This window comes from Podarcis vaucheri (genome assembly GCF_965113315.1).
Source record: "Podarcis vaucheri genome assembly, chromosome: 7".
NCBI classification, from domain to species: domain Eukaryota; kingdom Metazoa; phylum Chordata; class Lepidosauria; order Squamata; family Lacertidae; genus Podarcis; species Podarcis vaucheri.
Window position 1 is genome coordinate 85,356,946 of NC_138765.1, and position 16,102 is coordinate 85,373,047.

At 50.8% G+C, this 16,102-nt stretch overlaps 1 protein-coding gene across 1 annotated transcript; it reads left to right on the plus strand.

The window, feature by feature from the left end:
• Nucleotides 1–791: 791 nt before the first annotated feature.
• SLC20A1 (solute carrier family 20 member 1) lies at nucleotides 792–10,021 on the plus strand. Its single transcript, XM_082230051.1, has 11 exons — nucleotides 792–978; nucleotides 1,996–2,636; nucleotides 2,797–2,937; nucleotides 3,067–3,152; nucleotides 3,935–4,031; nucleotides 5,593–5,712; nucleotides 6,231–6,497; nucleotides 6,608–7,148; nucleotides 7,303–7,488; nucleotides 8,910–8,994; nucleotides 9,469–10,021. Exons 2-11 carry the CDS (start codon nucleotides 2,282–2,284, stop codon nucleotides 9,628–9,630), a joined length of 2,040 nt encoding a protein of 679 aa, XP_082086177.1. The 5' UTR covers nucleotides 792–978; nucleotides 1,996–2,281; the 3' UTR covers nucleotides 9,631–10,021.
• Nucleotides 10,022–16,102: the final 6,081 nt, after the last annotated feature.

Below are 16,102 nucleotides of genomic sequence, written 5' to 3' on the forward strand. Positions count from 1 at the left end.
AGCTGTCAACTTTTTCGTTCTGCCCAAACACTGAGGTCCAGCGCCGAGGGCCTTCTGGCGGTTCCCTCGCTGCGAGAAGCCAAGTTACAGGGAACCAGGCAGAGGCCTTCTCGGTAGTGGCGCCCGCCCTGTGGAACGCCCTCCCACCAGATGTCAAGGAGAAAAATAACTACCAGACTTTTAGAAGACATCTGAAGGCAGCCCTGTTTAGGGAAGCTTTTAATGTTTAATAGGTTATTGTATTTTAGTGTTTTGTTGGAAGCTGCCCAGAGTGGCTGGGGAAACCCAGCCAGATGGGTGGGGTATAAATAATAAATGATGATGATGATGATTTTCTCTTTTCTTGCGTGGAATCCTACTCGGAATAAGGGAACTTCCCTTAAAAAAAGAGAAACGTTGACAGCTATGGGTGGGGGAGAGGGAAGGATCGGGTGGGGGGGGCCCTGCGCGTGCCTGGGGGGGTAGCATGCTTCCCTCTCTATTGGTGGTTGGGGGCACCTCTGAGCAAACGGCGAGTGGGGGGTCGCCCGTGGGGTTCCCCCCCCCACGCCTCTTCCACGCGGGGGAGTCGCTGGGCGGGGCGCCCCCTGGCGGGGCTTCCACCCACTGCACCTTCCCGGGAGGCGCGCCTGCGCGGGAGGCCCCGCCAGTGCGGGGGCGTGGCCTCCTTCGGGTGGGTGCGCCCATTCTCTTGTCTGGTCCCGCGCAGGAAGTGACTGGGCGGCCTCGGCCCCGCCTCCCTCGAGGAGGCAGCTATAAGTAGGCGCGGCCCGCGCGCCTTCCGAGACAGAGCCGTGTGCGCACGAGGTCGGGCGTCAGCGCTGTCGGCGCCGCTGATTGGCCGAGGCGGGCGGACGCCAGCCAGGGAAGGGAGAGGAGCAGCCGGCGCGAGGCGGCGACACTCCCGGGCAGACGCCGCTCGGGTCAGACCACCTGAGGGGACTCCGCCGGCGACGCCACTTCTACGGGCCCAACTCGGTGAGGCGGAGGCCTGAGGCGGAGAGAAAGAGCGGGCGGGCGGGCGCTTCCTCCTCCTCCGGGTTTCCCTCAGGCGGGAGCGGCCGTTAGGCGCAGGCGGGAAACGCGGGTCTGCCGGGCGCGCTCGGCCCTCACAGAGGAGGCGCGCGAGGGGCGGGGAGGGTCCCCCGGGAGGGGAGGGGGAGGGGCTCGACGCCCCCCGGAGGGAAAGGGAGCGAGCGAGCCCCCGCCTCGGACTCCTGTCAGGACAGGCCGGTGACCTTGGCGGGCGGTATGGCTGCTGGTGTGGCCGGCCGGCCTCTTTGTCCCGCGCGGAAGCCGGCTCAGCGCCGCCCTCGGAGCGGGGAGGAAGCATTGAGCGCCTGGCCGGGGTGAGGGGCTGCCCCTGGAGTCGGACAGGTGTTTGTTGGGTGCCTAGTCCATCTGGCTCAGTACAGTGGTACCTCGGGCTAAGTACAGTGGTACCTCGGGTTACATACGCTTCAGGTTACAGACTCCGCTAACCCAGAAATAGTGCTTCAGGTTAAGAACTTTGCTCTAGGATGAGAACAGAAATCAGCTCCGGCAGCAGCAGGACGCCCCATTAGCTAAAGTGGTGCTTCAGGTTAAGAACAGTTTCAGGTTAAGAACGGACCTCCGGAACGAATTAAGTTCTTAACCCGAGGTACCACTGTACTTAATTTGTTCTGGAGGTGCGTTCTTAACCTGAAACTGTTCTTAACCTGAAGCACCACTTTAGCTAATGGGGCCTCCCGCTACTGCTGCACGATTTCTGTTCTCATCCTGAAGCAAAGTTCTTAACCCGAGGCACTATTTCTGGGTTAGCAGAGTCTGTATCCTGAAGCGTCTGTAACCTGAGGTACCACTGTATTGCCTCAGCTGTGGCTCTCGAGGGCTTGAGGCAGGGAGTCTCCTCTTCCTATCTAGTCTAAGGACCTTCCATGTGGTGGGCGGCATGGGCTGACTGACACAAGGCTTTTCTTCTTTTCTCTTCCCTCCCCTCCAATCTCCTTCCAGGATGAGAGACCCCCGGTTGCCACCTCCTCCTTCGCACAGACGTCCTTCTTCCTCCTCCTCTTTCGCAGCAGGATGGCGGACCAGGCAGCTCCCCTGAGCATCTCTTTCAGCCAAAGGAACTTGACCACAGAGACTGGCATGCCCAGCTTATAGCAGTGACTTTCTGGCCCTGCAGTATTTAATTTTGTAACACTATTTATTACAGTATTTTTTTAATCATACCTCAGTTTTTGTTTACACATCAAAGTAACGAGTTGCTTGTTGGGAACTGCCAAAGTTAGTTATCATGGAGACAACCACCGCCACTGTGAGGAGTTACATCACCACCGCCCTGAGCGGCACGGCCTCCTCAGGCCCCTTGGTGGATTTCCTCTGGATGCTGATATTAGGTTTCATCATTGCCTTTATCCTGGCATTCTCAGTGGGTGCCAATGACGTAGCAAATTCCTTTGGCACCGCCGTGGGCTCTGGGGTGGTGACCCTCCGGCAAGCCTGCATCCTGGCATCTATCTTTGAGACGGTGGGCTCTGTGTTGCTTGGAGCCAAAGTAAGCGAGACCATCCGGAAGGGGCTGATAGACGTTGAAATGTACAACAGCACCCAAGAGCTGCTCATGGCTGGCTCCATCAGTGCCATGTTCGGTGAGGAAAACATCCATTCCTTCTTGCCTGCGCTTGGAAACTTAAAAACACTTGAATGTGGCTCACATTGTTCATGCTGGGTGTCTTGCTGTGAATTAAAACTTCAAGTGGCTCCGTTGTTGCCCAAAGTCCACTTAACCACTTTGCCTTTCTTTCTTAGGCTCAGCTGTTTGGCAACTAGTGGCTTCGTTTTTGAAGCTTCCCATTTCTGGTACACATTGTATTGTCGGGGCGACAATTGGCTTTTCTCTCGTTGCCAAAGGACAGGAAGGAGTCAAGTGGTCTGAATTGCTTAAAGTTGGTAAGCAATAACCTTATGGCCATCTTTTCCTTAATAAATGCAGGCCTTGATTTCAGTATGCAATTTTAATGTGGCAACAGCATTGTCTTGCAGTAGCAAATATTTAGTGTGTCCTTAATTCTTTTCCAGTGCTGTCCTGGTTCATCTCCCCCCTCCTTTCTGGCATCATGTCTGCTGTCCTGTTCTTTGTTGTCCGTAGGTTCATTCTTTCCAAGGTAGGTCTTCTTCCCAATAAAACCTGATGTTCATATGAGATGAATGTGGTGGGTGGGGACTCCTGAAACATGCTGCTACTGGCATGTCAGAACTCACATTGGGAGCCATGGGGTCTAGAAGCTTTATTAACTGAAGGTGGAATGCTGATAATGGATTGCAAAATGTGCCCCCCAAGGTAGCCTACAAGCCTACTGTAATTTTTAATTTGTGTCCTTCTGTGGACAGCTTCCACTTGGCTGGACACTTGCCAAGTGATGGCATTTTCCCTTTCCTTGGCACTGACTATGCTGAAGAGAATTTAAAAAAAATGTAGTTTAGTGTTCTAGGCAGAACAAATGCTGTGTAAACCACAGTTTAAAACATTGCTTATGTGAAATGTAATTAAGTTTTCCCCAGCAGCAGATTCTCACATCTCTCTAAAAGATGAATTGTCTCTGTTACAGCTGTCCAGAGTCCTCTGTTGAGAGGTTGTTCCTTTTCATGCAGGCACATGGCTGAACAGATCTGTAGTCCACAGTCTGGCCTAGACTAGATGGGAGGGGCAACAGCGAATTGCCACTGGCAACTTTGATTCTAGATTTGAGTAGCATTGTATTCATTTCAGAGACCCAGTTTCAATTGTATTGTGTTAAATCATGCTATGATAGTTACAAAACAATGCATTTGTAAAAGTGGGGAATTCCCCACAGAAATGCGGGCTTGAACAATGTTTCACTTATGTGGTATCGCTGTGAGCAGAGGGGACCTGGGTTTGCCTATTGCGAAACTCCTTGTCTTGTAGGTAGATCCCGTTCCGAATGGTTTGCGTGCATTGCCCATCTTCTATGCCTGTACAATCGGGATCAACCTCTTCTCCATTATGTACAGTGGTGCGCCTTGTAAGTAGACATTTGAAACAAGAGCTTGAATTTTTATAACCCTTTATTAACTTCTCAATCAAACAAAGAATTTTACCCCTTTTGCTTTACAGGAATGACTTCTCCTAGAAGGCAGCTGGCCTGGGCCAGTTACAGAAGGCTGCAGGCTCAACCCTAGATAATAATTTCCTCCCTTCTACCCAAGAGGCCTGCCTGCTCACAATCTAAATGGCTAGTAGAGACCTGTTCTCCTTAGTCCTCACAGAAGCTGCAGATTCTGACAGCTTAGCTGCTGATATTGGGGTGCCACAGGCTCCCTCCTTTAATTACCTGCAAATCCTGACACTCTCCTCTTCCCCTCCCCCTTTGCCTCTTTCCTGAGACCTGGGATGCTAGCTGCTGAGAAAGAAGGGGGCCTTCTCAACATTCTGCTTAATGAATTCAGGCTCACGGCAGGGCAAGAGGCCCTGTGGTGTTTTTCCCGATGATGCCTTGATTGCGTTTGATCCCAAATAATTCATCCTGTTATCCTCCCGCCCCCAAGAAGAGCTGCTGGCAACCAAGTACTTTGAAGAGGAATTCCATGGTCCTTTCTTGTGGCTTTCTGGGGTCTCTCAGTTGAAATCTTAAACTGTCTGTTACTAAGAGTAGGAGAAAGAAGCTGCCTTCTAGTTCAATACATAAGATGTAGGATTAGGTTGTGACTGGTGGAAAGCAGATGGGTGTCAGGAATTCTAAGTTGCAAGTTGTCTGATGAACGTTAAAAGCTTAGATTTGAATATTGGTTGCCTCAAGGTGAGAGACGGTGGCAGCTCTGACACAAAGAACATGGGGCAAGGGTAGGCTATGGCGCCATGTCCCACTTGAAATGGGTGGTTTGCGCCACAGTTGCTCTGTGGTACTTGGGGGTCAGATAAATCTCAATCACAAATTTGTGGGCTCCCTCCTGGTTTTGCCTTGGAGCCTTTTGTTGCTATTGGCACTCTCTGCATCTAGCCTCATGCCTTTAGGGGGCCAAGTAGACAAAAAAGCGCAGCTAACCATGGAAGCGAGGGGTGGGCAGGGAGAAGCGACTTGCATCCAGGTGTGTTATGGTTGGAGGCTAGGACCTGACTTGAACTACCTAATTCCAGCAGGGCAAATCCTTTTCTGTAGACGAGGCCTTATGCTGTGAGAGACCATGAAGGCTCTGTAGCTGGGCCAATTGAAGTGCTCTTGGGCTAACTCTGTAAAAAGCATCTTGTGAGTCTGAGACAGGTTTGGGAAGCCTGATGATGTGAGTGGGGCTGTTTCCAAACTTTACAAAGACTGTTAACGGAGGGAGGGTTTTAGAGTATGTGGATGTTGGATGGAAAGAATGTAACCTGGCAGGTTGTACTTTTTACTTCTGTTAAGCTGCAATTGTAACTTTGAATGCTAGACTTCATTGCCTGTTAATACGGAAGACATAGATGTTGCAGATCTCAGAAGAGCAAGAAACCCTGGTCACTAAACCTTCTGTTCGGCTGGGGAAGAGCTCTTTTGTGCTGGGAAGGGCCCCGCCGGCCTTGGGGTTTTCAAGATGCATTGTTTTATTTCCTAGTGCTGGGCTTTGACAAACTTCCCGTCTGGGGCATCGTCCTCATATCGGCGGGGAGCGCTGTTGTGTGTGCTCTCATCGTCTGGTTCTTTGTCTGTCCAAGAATGAAGAAGAAAATTGCACGTAAGTACATTTAGAATTGTACATAATGTAATCTTGCAAATGTATATCTGAATGCAGTGAGAGGCTGGCTGTTTGCTTTCAAACGTAATCTAAACATGAAGCGCCCTTCATGCGTCTTCCCACAAGGCACTTAACTGGCACAAATGGATGTCTTCTGGATTTTGTGCAGTTGAGAACTTAAGAGCCTTTTCTGTGTGCACTTGTAACAGGGGTATCTGTTCCCTGTGCCAGGCCAAGTGACAAAAGGCAGACATAAACTCTATGCACATAGGTGGTAGGAAAGGGATACCCAAGAGAGGCATGTCTGTCACATCTAAAGCCCTGGATGCAGAACCCTGTGTATATCCTCAGCCTTTTTTGCCCAGTGTTTTCACAGATGCTATAAACAGGTGCTTCAAAACCTACTAGCTCAGGGCTGCTGCTTTAACAGAGAGGTGAGGCAAGGTTTTGGGCATCTCTTTATGCACATTATGAAGGCTTTCTTGTTTGTCCTCCTGCAACTTCACTTCCTTCTGCAGAAGAGATCAAATCAAGTCCCTCTGAGAGTCCCTTAATGAAGAAGAAGAAGAGCAGCCTGAAAGAGCAGGATGAGGCCAAGGTGGATAATAAGATTGCTGATGATGATGACCAGAGGAATTCCCCTACCGAAGGGGAGCCGTCCTCTGTGCCCCACAGAGCAGCTGTGGAGGAAAGGATGGTCTCCTTCAACCTGGGAGAGCTGGAGGAGATTCCAGAGCGGGAGCGGCTGCCCAGGGTGGAGATGAAGGAGACCAGCATTGACAGCGGTGAGTTGGCTCTGAAGCGGGGCGTGAGGGGTGGGGCAGCTCAAGCAAGTGTGAGCTGTGATGCCAGGGCAGTTTCCCTTCTCGTGCCAACCCAGACTTTCTGCCTGCAGGAGCCATGTCCTTTCCAAACGGTAGCCTTGCCCAATTCAACCAGGCTGTCAGCAGCCAGATGAGTTCCAGCGGGCATTACCACACGGTGCACAAAGACTCTGGCCTCTATAAGGAGCTGCTGCACAAGCTCCACCTGGCTAAGGTGGGGGACTGCATGGGCGACTCCTCGGCGGACAGCAAGCCCCTGCGGCGCAACAACAGCTACACCTCATACACCATGGCCATCTGCGGAATGCCCCTGGACTCGTTCCGGGTGAAGGAGGCTGAGCCAAAGGGAGCAGATGAGGCGGAGAGGCTGGCATGGTCTGGATCAGATTCCAAGAAGAGGATCCGGATGGACAGCTACACCAGCTACTGCAACGCTGTGGCCGACCCCCACCCAGCCGACGTGGACTTGAGCCAGGCAGAGAAGGGTGGCAGCAGTGGCTCCCTGGATGAGTGGCATGACCAGGACAAGCCGGAGGTGTCCCTCCTCTTTCAATTCCTGCAGATCCTGACGGCCTGCTTTGGGTCCTTCGCCCATGGGGGAAATGATGTGAGGTCAGTGGCTGGGCAGCTTGAGTGGTTTAGAAAGATCTATTTTCCCATAAGGCCCTGCCTGTAATGGCGCCTTTGGCAAAATGGCTCCCTGCTGGGCTTTCCCTCCGGCTTCGTCTTTCCATTTAATTGATCCCTGTGTGTTCCCTTTTGGCAGCAACGCGATTGGTCCTCTGGTTGCCCTGTACTTGGTCTACAAAACAGGCGACGTGTCTTCAAAGGTGGCCACACCGATTTGGCTCTTGCTGTACGGTGGTGTCGGGATCTGCACTGGCCTGTGGATCTGGGGGAGGAGGGTCATTCAGACCATGGGGAAGGATCTCACTCCCATCACACCATCTAGGTAAAGTGGAGAGCTTTTTTGCTTTATACTGAGCACGCGGGGGGGGGGAGTAAACTGTGTGATTTGGAGGGCTGGGCTGGAATGAAGCTGGCAGATGTAAGGACCCTATTAGCTGAAAAGGTCTTGGGTTTGTCCGCTTGCTTTGAAGGTGTTTAGAACTCGGTTATGTAAGCATCAGTGTGAAGGTTTGTCATCACACCTAAAGTATTCCTGATGCAAGCTTACCGTCTCTGACAAGAAAAATAACCCCCAGCAAAGCTTCAGCCATGCCTTCTTCTGAAGCAGTTTTCTTTAGTGAATGCTCTTGAAGGTGGTGGACACTCCTTCATTGGAGGCTTTTAAGCAGAAGTTGGCAGGCCATCTGTCAGGGATTCTTGAGCTGTGGTTCCTGCATGGCAAGGGGTTATACTAGATGAGCCTTTGGGGGTTCAACTCTGATTCCACAACCCTTCAATCTGCCTTGTTCCTTTCACCCTTGGAGCTAGTTCTCTTTCTGGCAGTTCTGCATGTTTTCCTCTTCATACCTGCTCAGTTTCTTCAGCTTTGCTTCATGCCCTTCTTGAGTTTGCTTAGCGCTTTGTAGCCTTCAGCCTTTGAACTGAGTAGCTGTGCCTTGTGCACAGCGGACAAGCCTTTCATCTACGCCAGCCTCCCCTGGGGGCTTTTTCCTCTAGCCTCCTTGATGTGTAAAGGTTTGCTGTTTCAGTCTTGGCAGCAGAGCAAAAAAATGTGACTGCTAGGACTCTTTATCTCTTCGGGGCTCTCACCTATCATAAAGGTGTGTGCTTGGCTCTGCAGATGCCAAGGTGCTCTGCATCACTCACCTGTGCAGCAGCCAAAGGCGCTCACCATTTCCTCCGACCTTCGAGCAGAGGGAGGGGTAACAGGATAATTGCAGCCCCCTTTGGAAGCTCCAGGAGGAAGAGGAAGGATGGGTGCTCCTTTGCCAGAGGTTGATGAGCGTAAATTGTGATTGCCAGACATGCATAACTTAATATTGTGTCCTTGACTCTGTTGCCAGCCCTGAGTGAGGCCTTGAAGAGTGTGGGTGTGTCATCCTGGGATGTCGATTCAGGCTTACAGCTAGACTTCAAAATGGAATAATGTAGAGTGGGGCAGCCAAATGTTACATGGTTACCAGTGACTGCAGGGTCCCTTCTCTTTTCTTTTAGCTGCAGCTGGAAGGCAGAGTGTCAGCTTCCGCTTGCCTTTCCTATGAGCAAGAGCTATAAGCCCATGTAAAGGGAGGAGCAATGTCAGGGCAGTTGGAGGCTGCAGTTTGCTTCCCAGCCACAGCAAAAGGGAAAACCAACTTTACATGGAAGGGGGGGGAATTGTGACAACCTTTGGCTCCACTTTGGGAACCCTAATATATTGAAGCTGCCCAGTGGCTCAGCCTAACACCAGCTCTTTGTCCACAGTGGCTTCAGCATTGAGCTGGCGTCTGCTTTGACCGTAGTAATTGCTTCAAATGTTGGCTTGCCTATCAGCACGACTCACTGCAAGGTAAGTGGAAGAGCTTCTTTGCGTAACACTTGGATCTATGTCACTGGCAAGGGCAGTCCAGTTGAGGCTCGGGGGCGTTAGGAAGAAAGTGGGTGGCAGATTTTGGCTGGCTCAAGAACCGGGGTGTGGTATTGCATTTTTATTCTCATACCTGGGCTGGGAGAGAGTTGTTTGTTCAAGGCCACCTCGGCTTCATGGCTGAGCAGGAATCTGATTCCTGATCTTGCAGATCCAAGTCCTAGCACATTTTCCCTGTTACCTCTGTCTCAGTTGAAGTTTGAGAACTGGATTAAGTCTGCTTTTAAAATTCATTTGAGCTCTAAGGAGAGTTCTTCATTGTTTTGTGAACTGAATGAATTCTGGACTGTTCTGACTAGCCTTTGTGGGCCTGCCTGCCTTGGTGCCTGGGACTTTCAGATCTTATCCTTTGTCGGGAGTGCTTGTGCAAGAACTGTGCTTTGTCCCTTGCTGCAGGTGGGTTCTGTGGTCTCTGTGGGATGGCTGCGCTCCAAGAAAGCCGTGGACTGGCGCCTGTTCCGCAACATCTTCATGGCCTGGTTCGTCACAGTCCCAATTTCTGGTCTCATCAGTGCTGCCATCATGGCACTGTTCAAGTACCCCATCCTAGGGCGATGAAACAGACGTGCCGGCAACCCTGTAGCTTTGCTGCCCACAAGCGCCTGTCTGCATATCCTTGCCAAGTGGCTGAAACAGTGTTAGGGTGACTCCACCATGTGCAAGAGGGGCCGGTTGTCTTCTTGATGCTGTACCTGCTTTTACGCGTAAATCTCTTGTCTTGGAGCTAGAGAAGTCCCACTTCTGCTGGGCTGTGAATAATTGTGTCTACATTTCTATACTGTTTTGTATTGAGCTTTAACTTCATAATTAATGTTGTTAGACCTATCATTCTTGTTCTCTGAGCTGAGCCTTGAACCTGGCAAGCACAATGAGGAGGAGGGAGTAGCTTAGCAGAAATGTATGTGATGAGGGGCCACTTTTATAAATAAAAAAAACTTTTTAAAATAAAGTAGGCTGGGGTGTGTTTTGGTGGGGGGGGCAGCGCTGAATCTTTGCTTGGAAGTACATGGTACTGGGACCCAAGACAGTCATCAACCCAAACTCTTTTGTTAAATAAGCACCAGTCCAGTTTGGTTCAGTGAGCCAAGAATGTCTGCCTGTGCAAGTGGCTTCACTGCATGATGGCAGCACCTGTAGAGTTGAAAGGTGACCCCAAGGGTCATTTAGTCCAACCCCCTGCAATGCAGGAATCACAGCTAAAGAATCTGGCAGATGGCCAGCCTCCCAATGAAGGGGAATCCATTACCTTCTGAAGGATTCCTGGAGATAGTCCTCTCCTTTATGAATGAAGGGGCTATTGATGTCTGCTCAGCCTGCACAGCTGGAGGCAGCAATGCTTCAGAATGCCAGTTTCTGGCAACCACAGGAGGGGAGAAGGCTCTTGGGAGTGAATCCTGCTTGAGGGTCTCTCACTGGGGCACCTGGTCGGCCACTGTGAGAACAGGTTGCTGGACTAGATGGGCCACTGGCCCGATCCTGCAGGTTCTTTTTTTTCTGAAAGATCCAAATTTGTTCCTTAATGTCAAATGCACTTACAAAGATAAACATTAAAACGTTAACAGGCCACAAAATCAAAGAACCAGCATGAAAATATCAAATATTTGAACCATTGCCAAAAAGCTCAGGAAGATCAAAAGGACTTTGCAGAAAGGCAGGCGCCTGGGGAGATCCTGTGAGGCACCACCTTCAAAGCAGTCCCGTATATTTGTTTATAGGTGGGTACCCAGGGAGGGCAGGAGCAGCCCTTAAGTGCTCTGGCCCTCAGCCTTGAAAAGCTTTTCTAGGTCCCAGCAAACAGACTGGGTGCTTTAGGGGATTGATCTACCACAGGTGTCACATGATACCAGCCAGTCCTAACTAGTCATCTAGCAGACACATTCTGTCCTGAGGGCAGTTTACGGAGACAGCCCCATGTAATGAGCCTGACCTGCAGGTTACTGGAGCATGGAGCGCAGAGGCCCTGCCCTGCCCACCTGGTTTATCATGGAAGCTAGGAGTTAAGGCATTCCATTCCAAAGAATGGGTCTGAGCTTTGCTGAGGTTGAAGTTGAGCTACCCAGGGGAGCCCTCCACTTCCATGCTGTCCTGTCTACCTTGCCTCAATCCCCTCATCCCTTGAGACACATATGGGTGGTGGTGCAGACCTAGAACTTCTTTCATCCCCCCTTGAAGATGGTTAGAGCATATTTTCTGGCATGCCGTCAGTCCTGGAAGATCATAGCCAAATGCTCCGAGGAGCATCTGGCACACTGGTAAGTGGGCGCTTCAGCAGCCATGTGGATGAGCAGTTTAACTGCAATGTTGAGAATCTGGTCTTATTTCATGCAGCCTCTTGTTGCCTCTATAGCATGCTCTAATCTTCAAGCTGCACCCTGTAATTATATAATTACTCTTTCCCCCACTGCTGGCTCTGTGGAATTGTGAGCTGGGGTGGGGGCAGCAGGGGAGTCCTGCAAGGATCTGTGCTGGCCCTGAGGACTTCCTGCCCTGTAGTCACAACTGCAGATCGTTCGTTCCCAGGCAACTCTCCCCTTCCTGGCATTTTATCTCATCTCATAATCTGCTCTGAAGAATATTCCATGGCTGTTAAGTCCTGCTCTTGGGAAAGTGGTAATAGGCAGTTGGGGAACTGTAGAGATGGTCCTAATGTAAGCAGAGCCTGCATCTAGTTATATGGCCAGCCAGCTGCAGTGCCTTCCTGAGTGTTCCTCTGCCCTGCAATTGGTATTCAGCTCCAGTTGGAGTGTCTTAGGGGGGCTGGGGTGATCTAGTCCACCGTTTCTGGTAGCAGCCAGCCAGATGTTCTAGTAGCTCCCATGCATGGCCCAGGTTTAATCCTCCTCAGGAAGCCCCACAGATAGCACACTGCAGTAATCCAGTTTTGAAGAAACCAGTGCATGAACTTTAGCTGAGAGTTCTGCATTGGTGGGTGTTGGACTAGATGAGCTTTGGGGTCCTTTCCAACTCTACTATCCTATGATTCTACTGTGGCAAGGCTTTCCCGATCCAAAAATCAATGCTTCATTGGAAAGTGGGGAAGCACAATTTGCCTTGAAGGAGTCAGTTCTGCGCCACCTCCTTAAGAAGACTCCTGCCCTGGCCCCATAAGTGTTAACAACTATTGCACAGGGGCAGATATCCACTTTCTGGACAAGGTTCTTGAGAAGGTTGGCGGTCCAACTTCAGGCATGTTTGGAGAAAGTGGATTACTTAGATCTGTTACAATCTGGCTTCAGGCCTGGTCATGGCACCCAAACTGACTTGGTTGACCTTGACTGATGACATTTATTGGGAGAGAGATGAGAGTGTTGTGCAATCTTGGCTCATTCTCCTCAATCTGCCGCTTAGGATAGTGTTGGCCCCAGTATCCTTCCGGACAGGTGCGCCATCTCCTAGGGCCTGAGTCCAATATGCAGATGATGCCCAGCTCCATCTCTCTGTTCCACCTGAATCAGGAGAGGTGGTTGAGGTGTTAGACCAGCGCTTGGAGGCAGTGATGGGTTGGAAGTGGGCCAATAAACTGAACCTGAGTGCTGAAAAGACAGAGGCGTGATGAGTCCCAGATTCTCAGGCTCAACAGATGGGGAGCCGGCTTGCTCTTGGTGGGGTTGCGCTCCCTTGGAAGGCACAGCTTTGGAGTTTGCTCCTGGGTTCAGCGCTGTCGCTGGACTCTCGGCTGACCTTAGCTGCCTTATTTCAGCTCTGGCTGATTTGCCAGCTTTAACGCCTTTTGGATTGAAATGACTTGGCTGCTGTACTCCGCACGCGGTAACTTCCAGATTGGATAATTGCAGCACACTCTATGTGGGGCCGGCTCTTTGCCCTTTTCAGCCTAACCCGCCTCACAGGGTTGTTGGGAGGATGAAAGGGGTGAAGGGAACACAGAGCTTGTTCAGAGCTTGGACTGAATTAACCCTCAAGGATTCCTTCTGACGCTACGATTCTACGGCTATCCATCTTGCCTTGCTCTGCAATGGGATGCCAAACCGTCCTCCGAGGTCCAGAACATTTTAAACTCTAATGCGATATCGGTTAGCAAAATTATGCTGCCATCTCTAATTGGTTTTCTTTGCAGCTCTGAGCTGAGAGTGCGCGTTACACTTTGGTCCAATGTGCATAAAGACAAGGTGCCGTCCTTCTGCAAATTAAGAAGTGTCTAAATTCGAGGGCCCCTTTGTGCTTGAGAAACACTCCCCCCCACCTCCCCAAATGATCCTCCTGATTCCCCACCCCTCACTCACCCTGCCTGCCCCTGAGCTGCATTGTTGATGCTGCCTGTTGGAAGGATGTTGGGGGACAGGCAGGCGGGTGCTCTGATTGGTTGGCCCCTTCTCCAGGGGAGCCCGCCTGCCAGAGGGGGAGGAGGAGCCCTCTCTCTCTTTGGCAATGGCTGCAGCTGCTGCGGTTGTGAGCCTGCAAGGTCACAGCAGCTGCTTCTGTTCTTGTAAGGACGTAAGAGGCTGACGATGCCAGTGCAATCCACTTAATAGCTAACTGCCTCTCCCAAATGCCAGCTCAATGCAGTACCTGAAGGGGGAAGCTTTGAAGAGGACATTCTGCCCTGCATGGGGGGTGTAGCCAAGGTGATTTTGGGTGCAATGGTGGTGCTTTGGCCTGGTGACAAGAGTGGGTGGGCTGTGTCAGGTTTCGTTAGCAAGGGTCAATACGTGCTCATGCATATTTCGCCATGGCTAAAGGTCTCCCCTTGCCTGTTGCAAAACTTGCCGTATTTAGCTTGCAAAAGGTGCCGAAATAATTTCGCTAGCAATTGGCTCGACTGGAGCCGGGCAGAGAAGAGCTGTTCTGGGCCTGGAGCATTGGGGCCAGGGACCTGCCCTTGATTCTAGGGGGGTGGGGGGGCAGTGATGGGCCCAGGCAGGGCAGATGGGAGGTGTTGTTCTTGCAAGCAGCTGAGGGGACAAAGGTGAGGGGATAACCCTGAAATGCAGCAAGCAGTGAATGGCATTAAAAACAATTTCATCCTGATCCAGAACCCAGTGGGACAATGGCCTGTTCCCTGTGCCTGTGTTGAGTGTGAGGGAGGGGGGGAGGTTAGCCTGGAAGTTTTAAGATGGGTTGGTTGGTTATTTGCCTGGGATTCTTCAGCTGCAATTCCTGCAGTGGGGCTACCTTTGAAGGTGACCCAGAAACTACAACTAATCCATAAGGCGGCAGCTAGACTGGTGACTGGGAGCGGCCGCCGAGACCACATAACACCGGTCTTGAAAGACCTGCATTGGCTCCCAGTACGTTTCCGAGCACAATCCAAAGTGTTGGTGTTGACCTTTAAAGCCCTAAACGGCCTTGGTCCAGTATATCTGAAGGAGTGTCTCCACCCCCATCGTTCTGCTCGGACGCTGAGGTCCAGCGCCGAGGGCCTTCTGGCGGTTCCCTCAGTGCAAGAAGTTACAGGGAACCAGGCAGAGGGCCTTCTCGGTAGTGGCACCCGCCCTGTGGAACGCCCTCCCACCAGATGTCAAAGAGAACAACAACTACCAGACTTTTAGAAGATATCTGAAGGCAGCCCTGTTTAGGGAATCTTTTAATGTTTGATGTATTACGGTATTTTAATATTTTTTTGGAAGCTGCCCAAGGTGGCTGGGGAAGCCCAGCCAGATGGGCGGGGTATAAATAATAAATTATTATTATTATTATTATTATTATTATTATTATTATTATTATTATTAATTGCAAGGGGTTGAAGGGGTTGGGCTGGCAAGATGGCCCTTGAGGTCCCTTTCAACTTTGCAATTCTATGATTCCATGTTGACTGCGGTTTTGCTGCTGCTGCTGCTGCTACCTGATGAGAAGCCAAGAGCTGAGGAGGGGGACAGATCTGCTCTGCTTACCTGCTCCCCAACCACTCCCAGACAGTTTGTGCCTTTGACAGTTTTGTTGTTTAGTCGTTTAGTCGTGTCCGACTCTTCGTGACCCCATGGACCAGAGCACGCCAGGCACTTCTGTCCTCCACTGCCTCCCGCAGTTTGATCAAACTCATGCTAGTAGCTTCAAGAACACCATCCAACCATCTCATTCTCTGTCGTCCCCTTCTCCTTGTGCCCTCCATCTTTCCCAACATCAGGGTCTTTTCCAGGGAGTCCTCTCTTCTCATGAGGTGGCCAAAGTATTGGAGCCTCAGCTTCACGATCTGTCCTTCCAGTGAGCACTCAGGGCTGATTTCCTTCAGAATGGAGAGGTTTGATCTTCTTGCAGTCCATGGGACTCTCAAGAGTCTCCTCCAGCACCATAATTCAAAAGCATCAATTCTTCGGCGATCAGCCTTCTTTATGGTCCAGCTCTCACTTCCATACATCACTACTGGGAAAACCATGGCTTTTACTATACGGACCTTTGTTGGCAAGGTGATGTCTCTGCTTTTTAAGATGTTGTCTAGGTTTGCCATCGCCTTTCTCCCAAGGAGCAGGCGTCTTTTAATTTCGTGACTGCTGTCACCATCTGCACTGATCATGGAGCCCAAGAAAGTAAAATCTCTCACTGCCTCCATTTCTTCCCCATCTATTTGCCAGGAGGTGATGGGCCCAGTGGCCATGATCTTCGTTTTTTTGATGTTGAGCTTCAGACCATATTTTGCGCTCTCCTCTTTCACCCTCATTAAAAGGTTCTTTAATTCCTCTTCACTTTCTGCCATCAAGGTTGTGTCATCTGCATATCTGAGGTTGTTGATATTTCTTCCGGCAATCTTAATTCCGGCTTGGGATTCATCCAGCCCAGCCTTTCGCATGATGAATTCTGCATATAAGTTAAATAAGCAGGGAGACAATATACAGCCTTGCCGTACTCCTTTCCCAATTTGGAACCAATCAGTTGTTCCATATCCAGTTCTAACTGTAGCTTCTTGTCCCACATAGAGATTTCGCAGGAGACAGATGAGGTGATCAGGCACTCCCATTTCTTTAAGAACTTGCCATAGTTTGCTGTGGTCAACACAGTCAAAGGCTTTTGCATAGTCAATGAAGCAGAAGTAGATGTCTTTCTGGAACTCTCTGGCTTTCTCCATAATCCAGCGCAT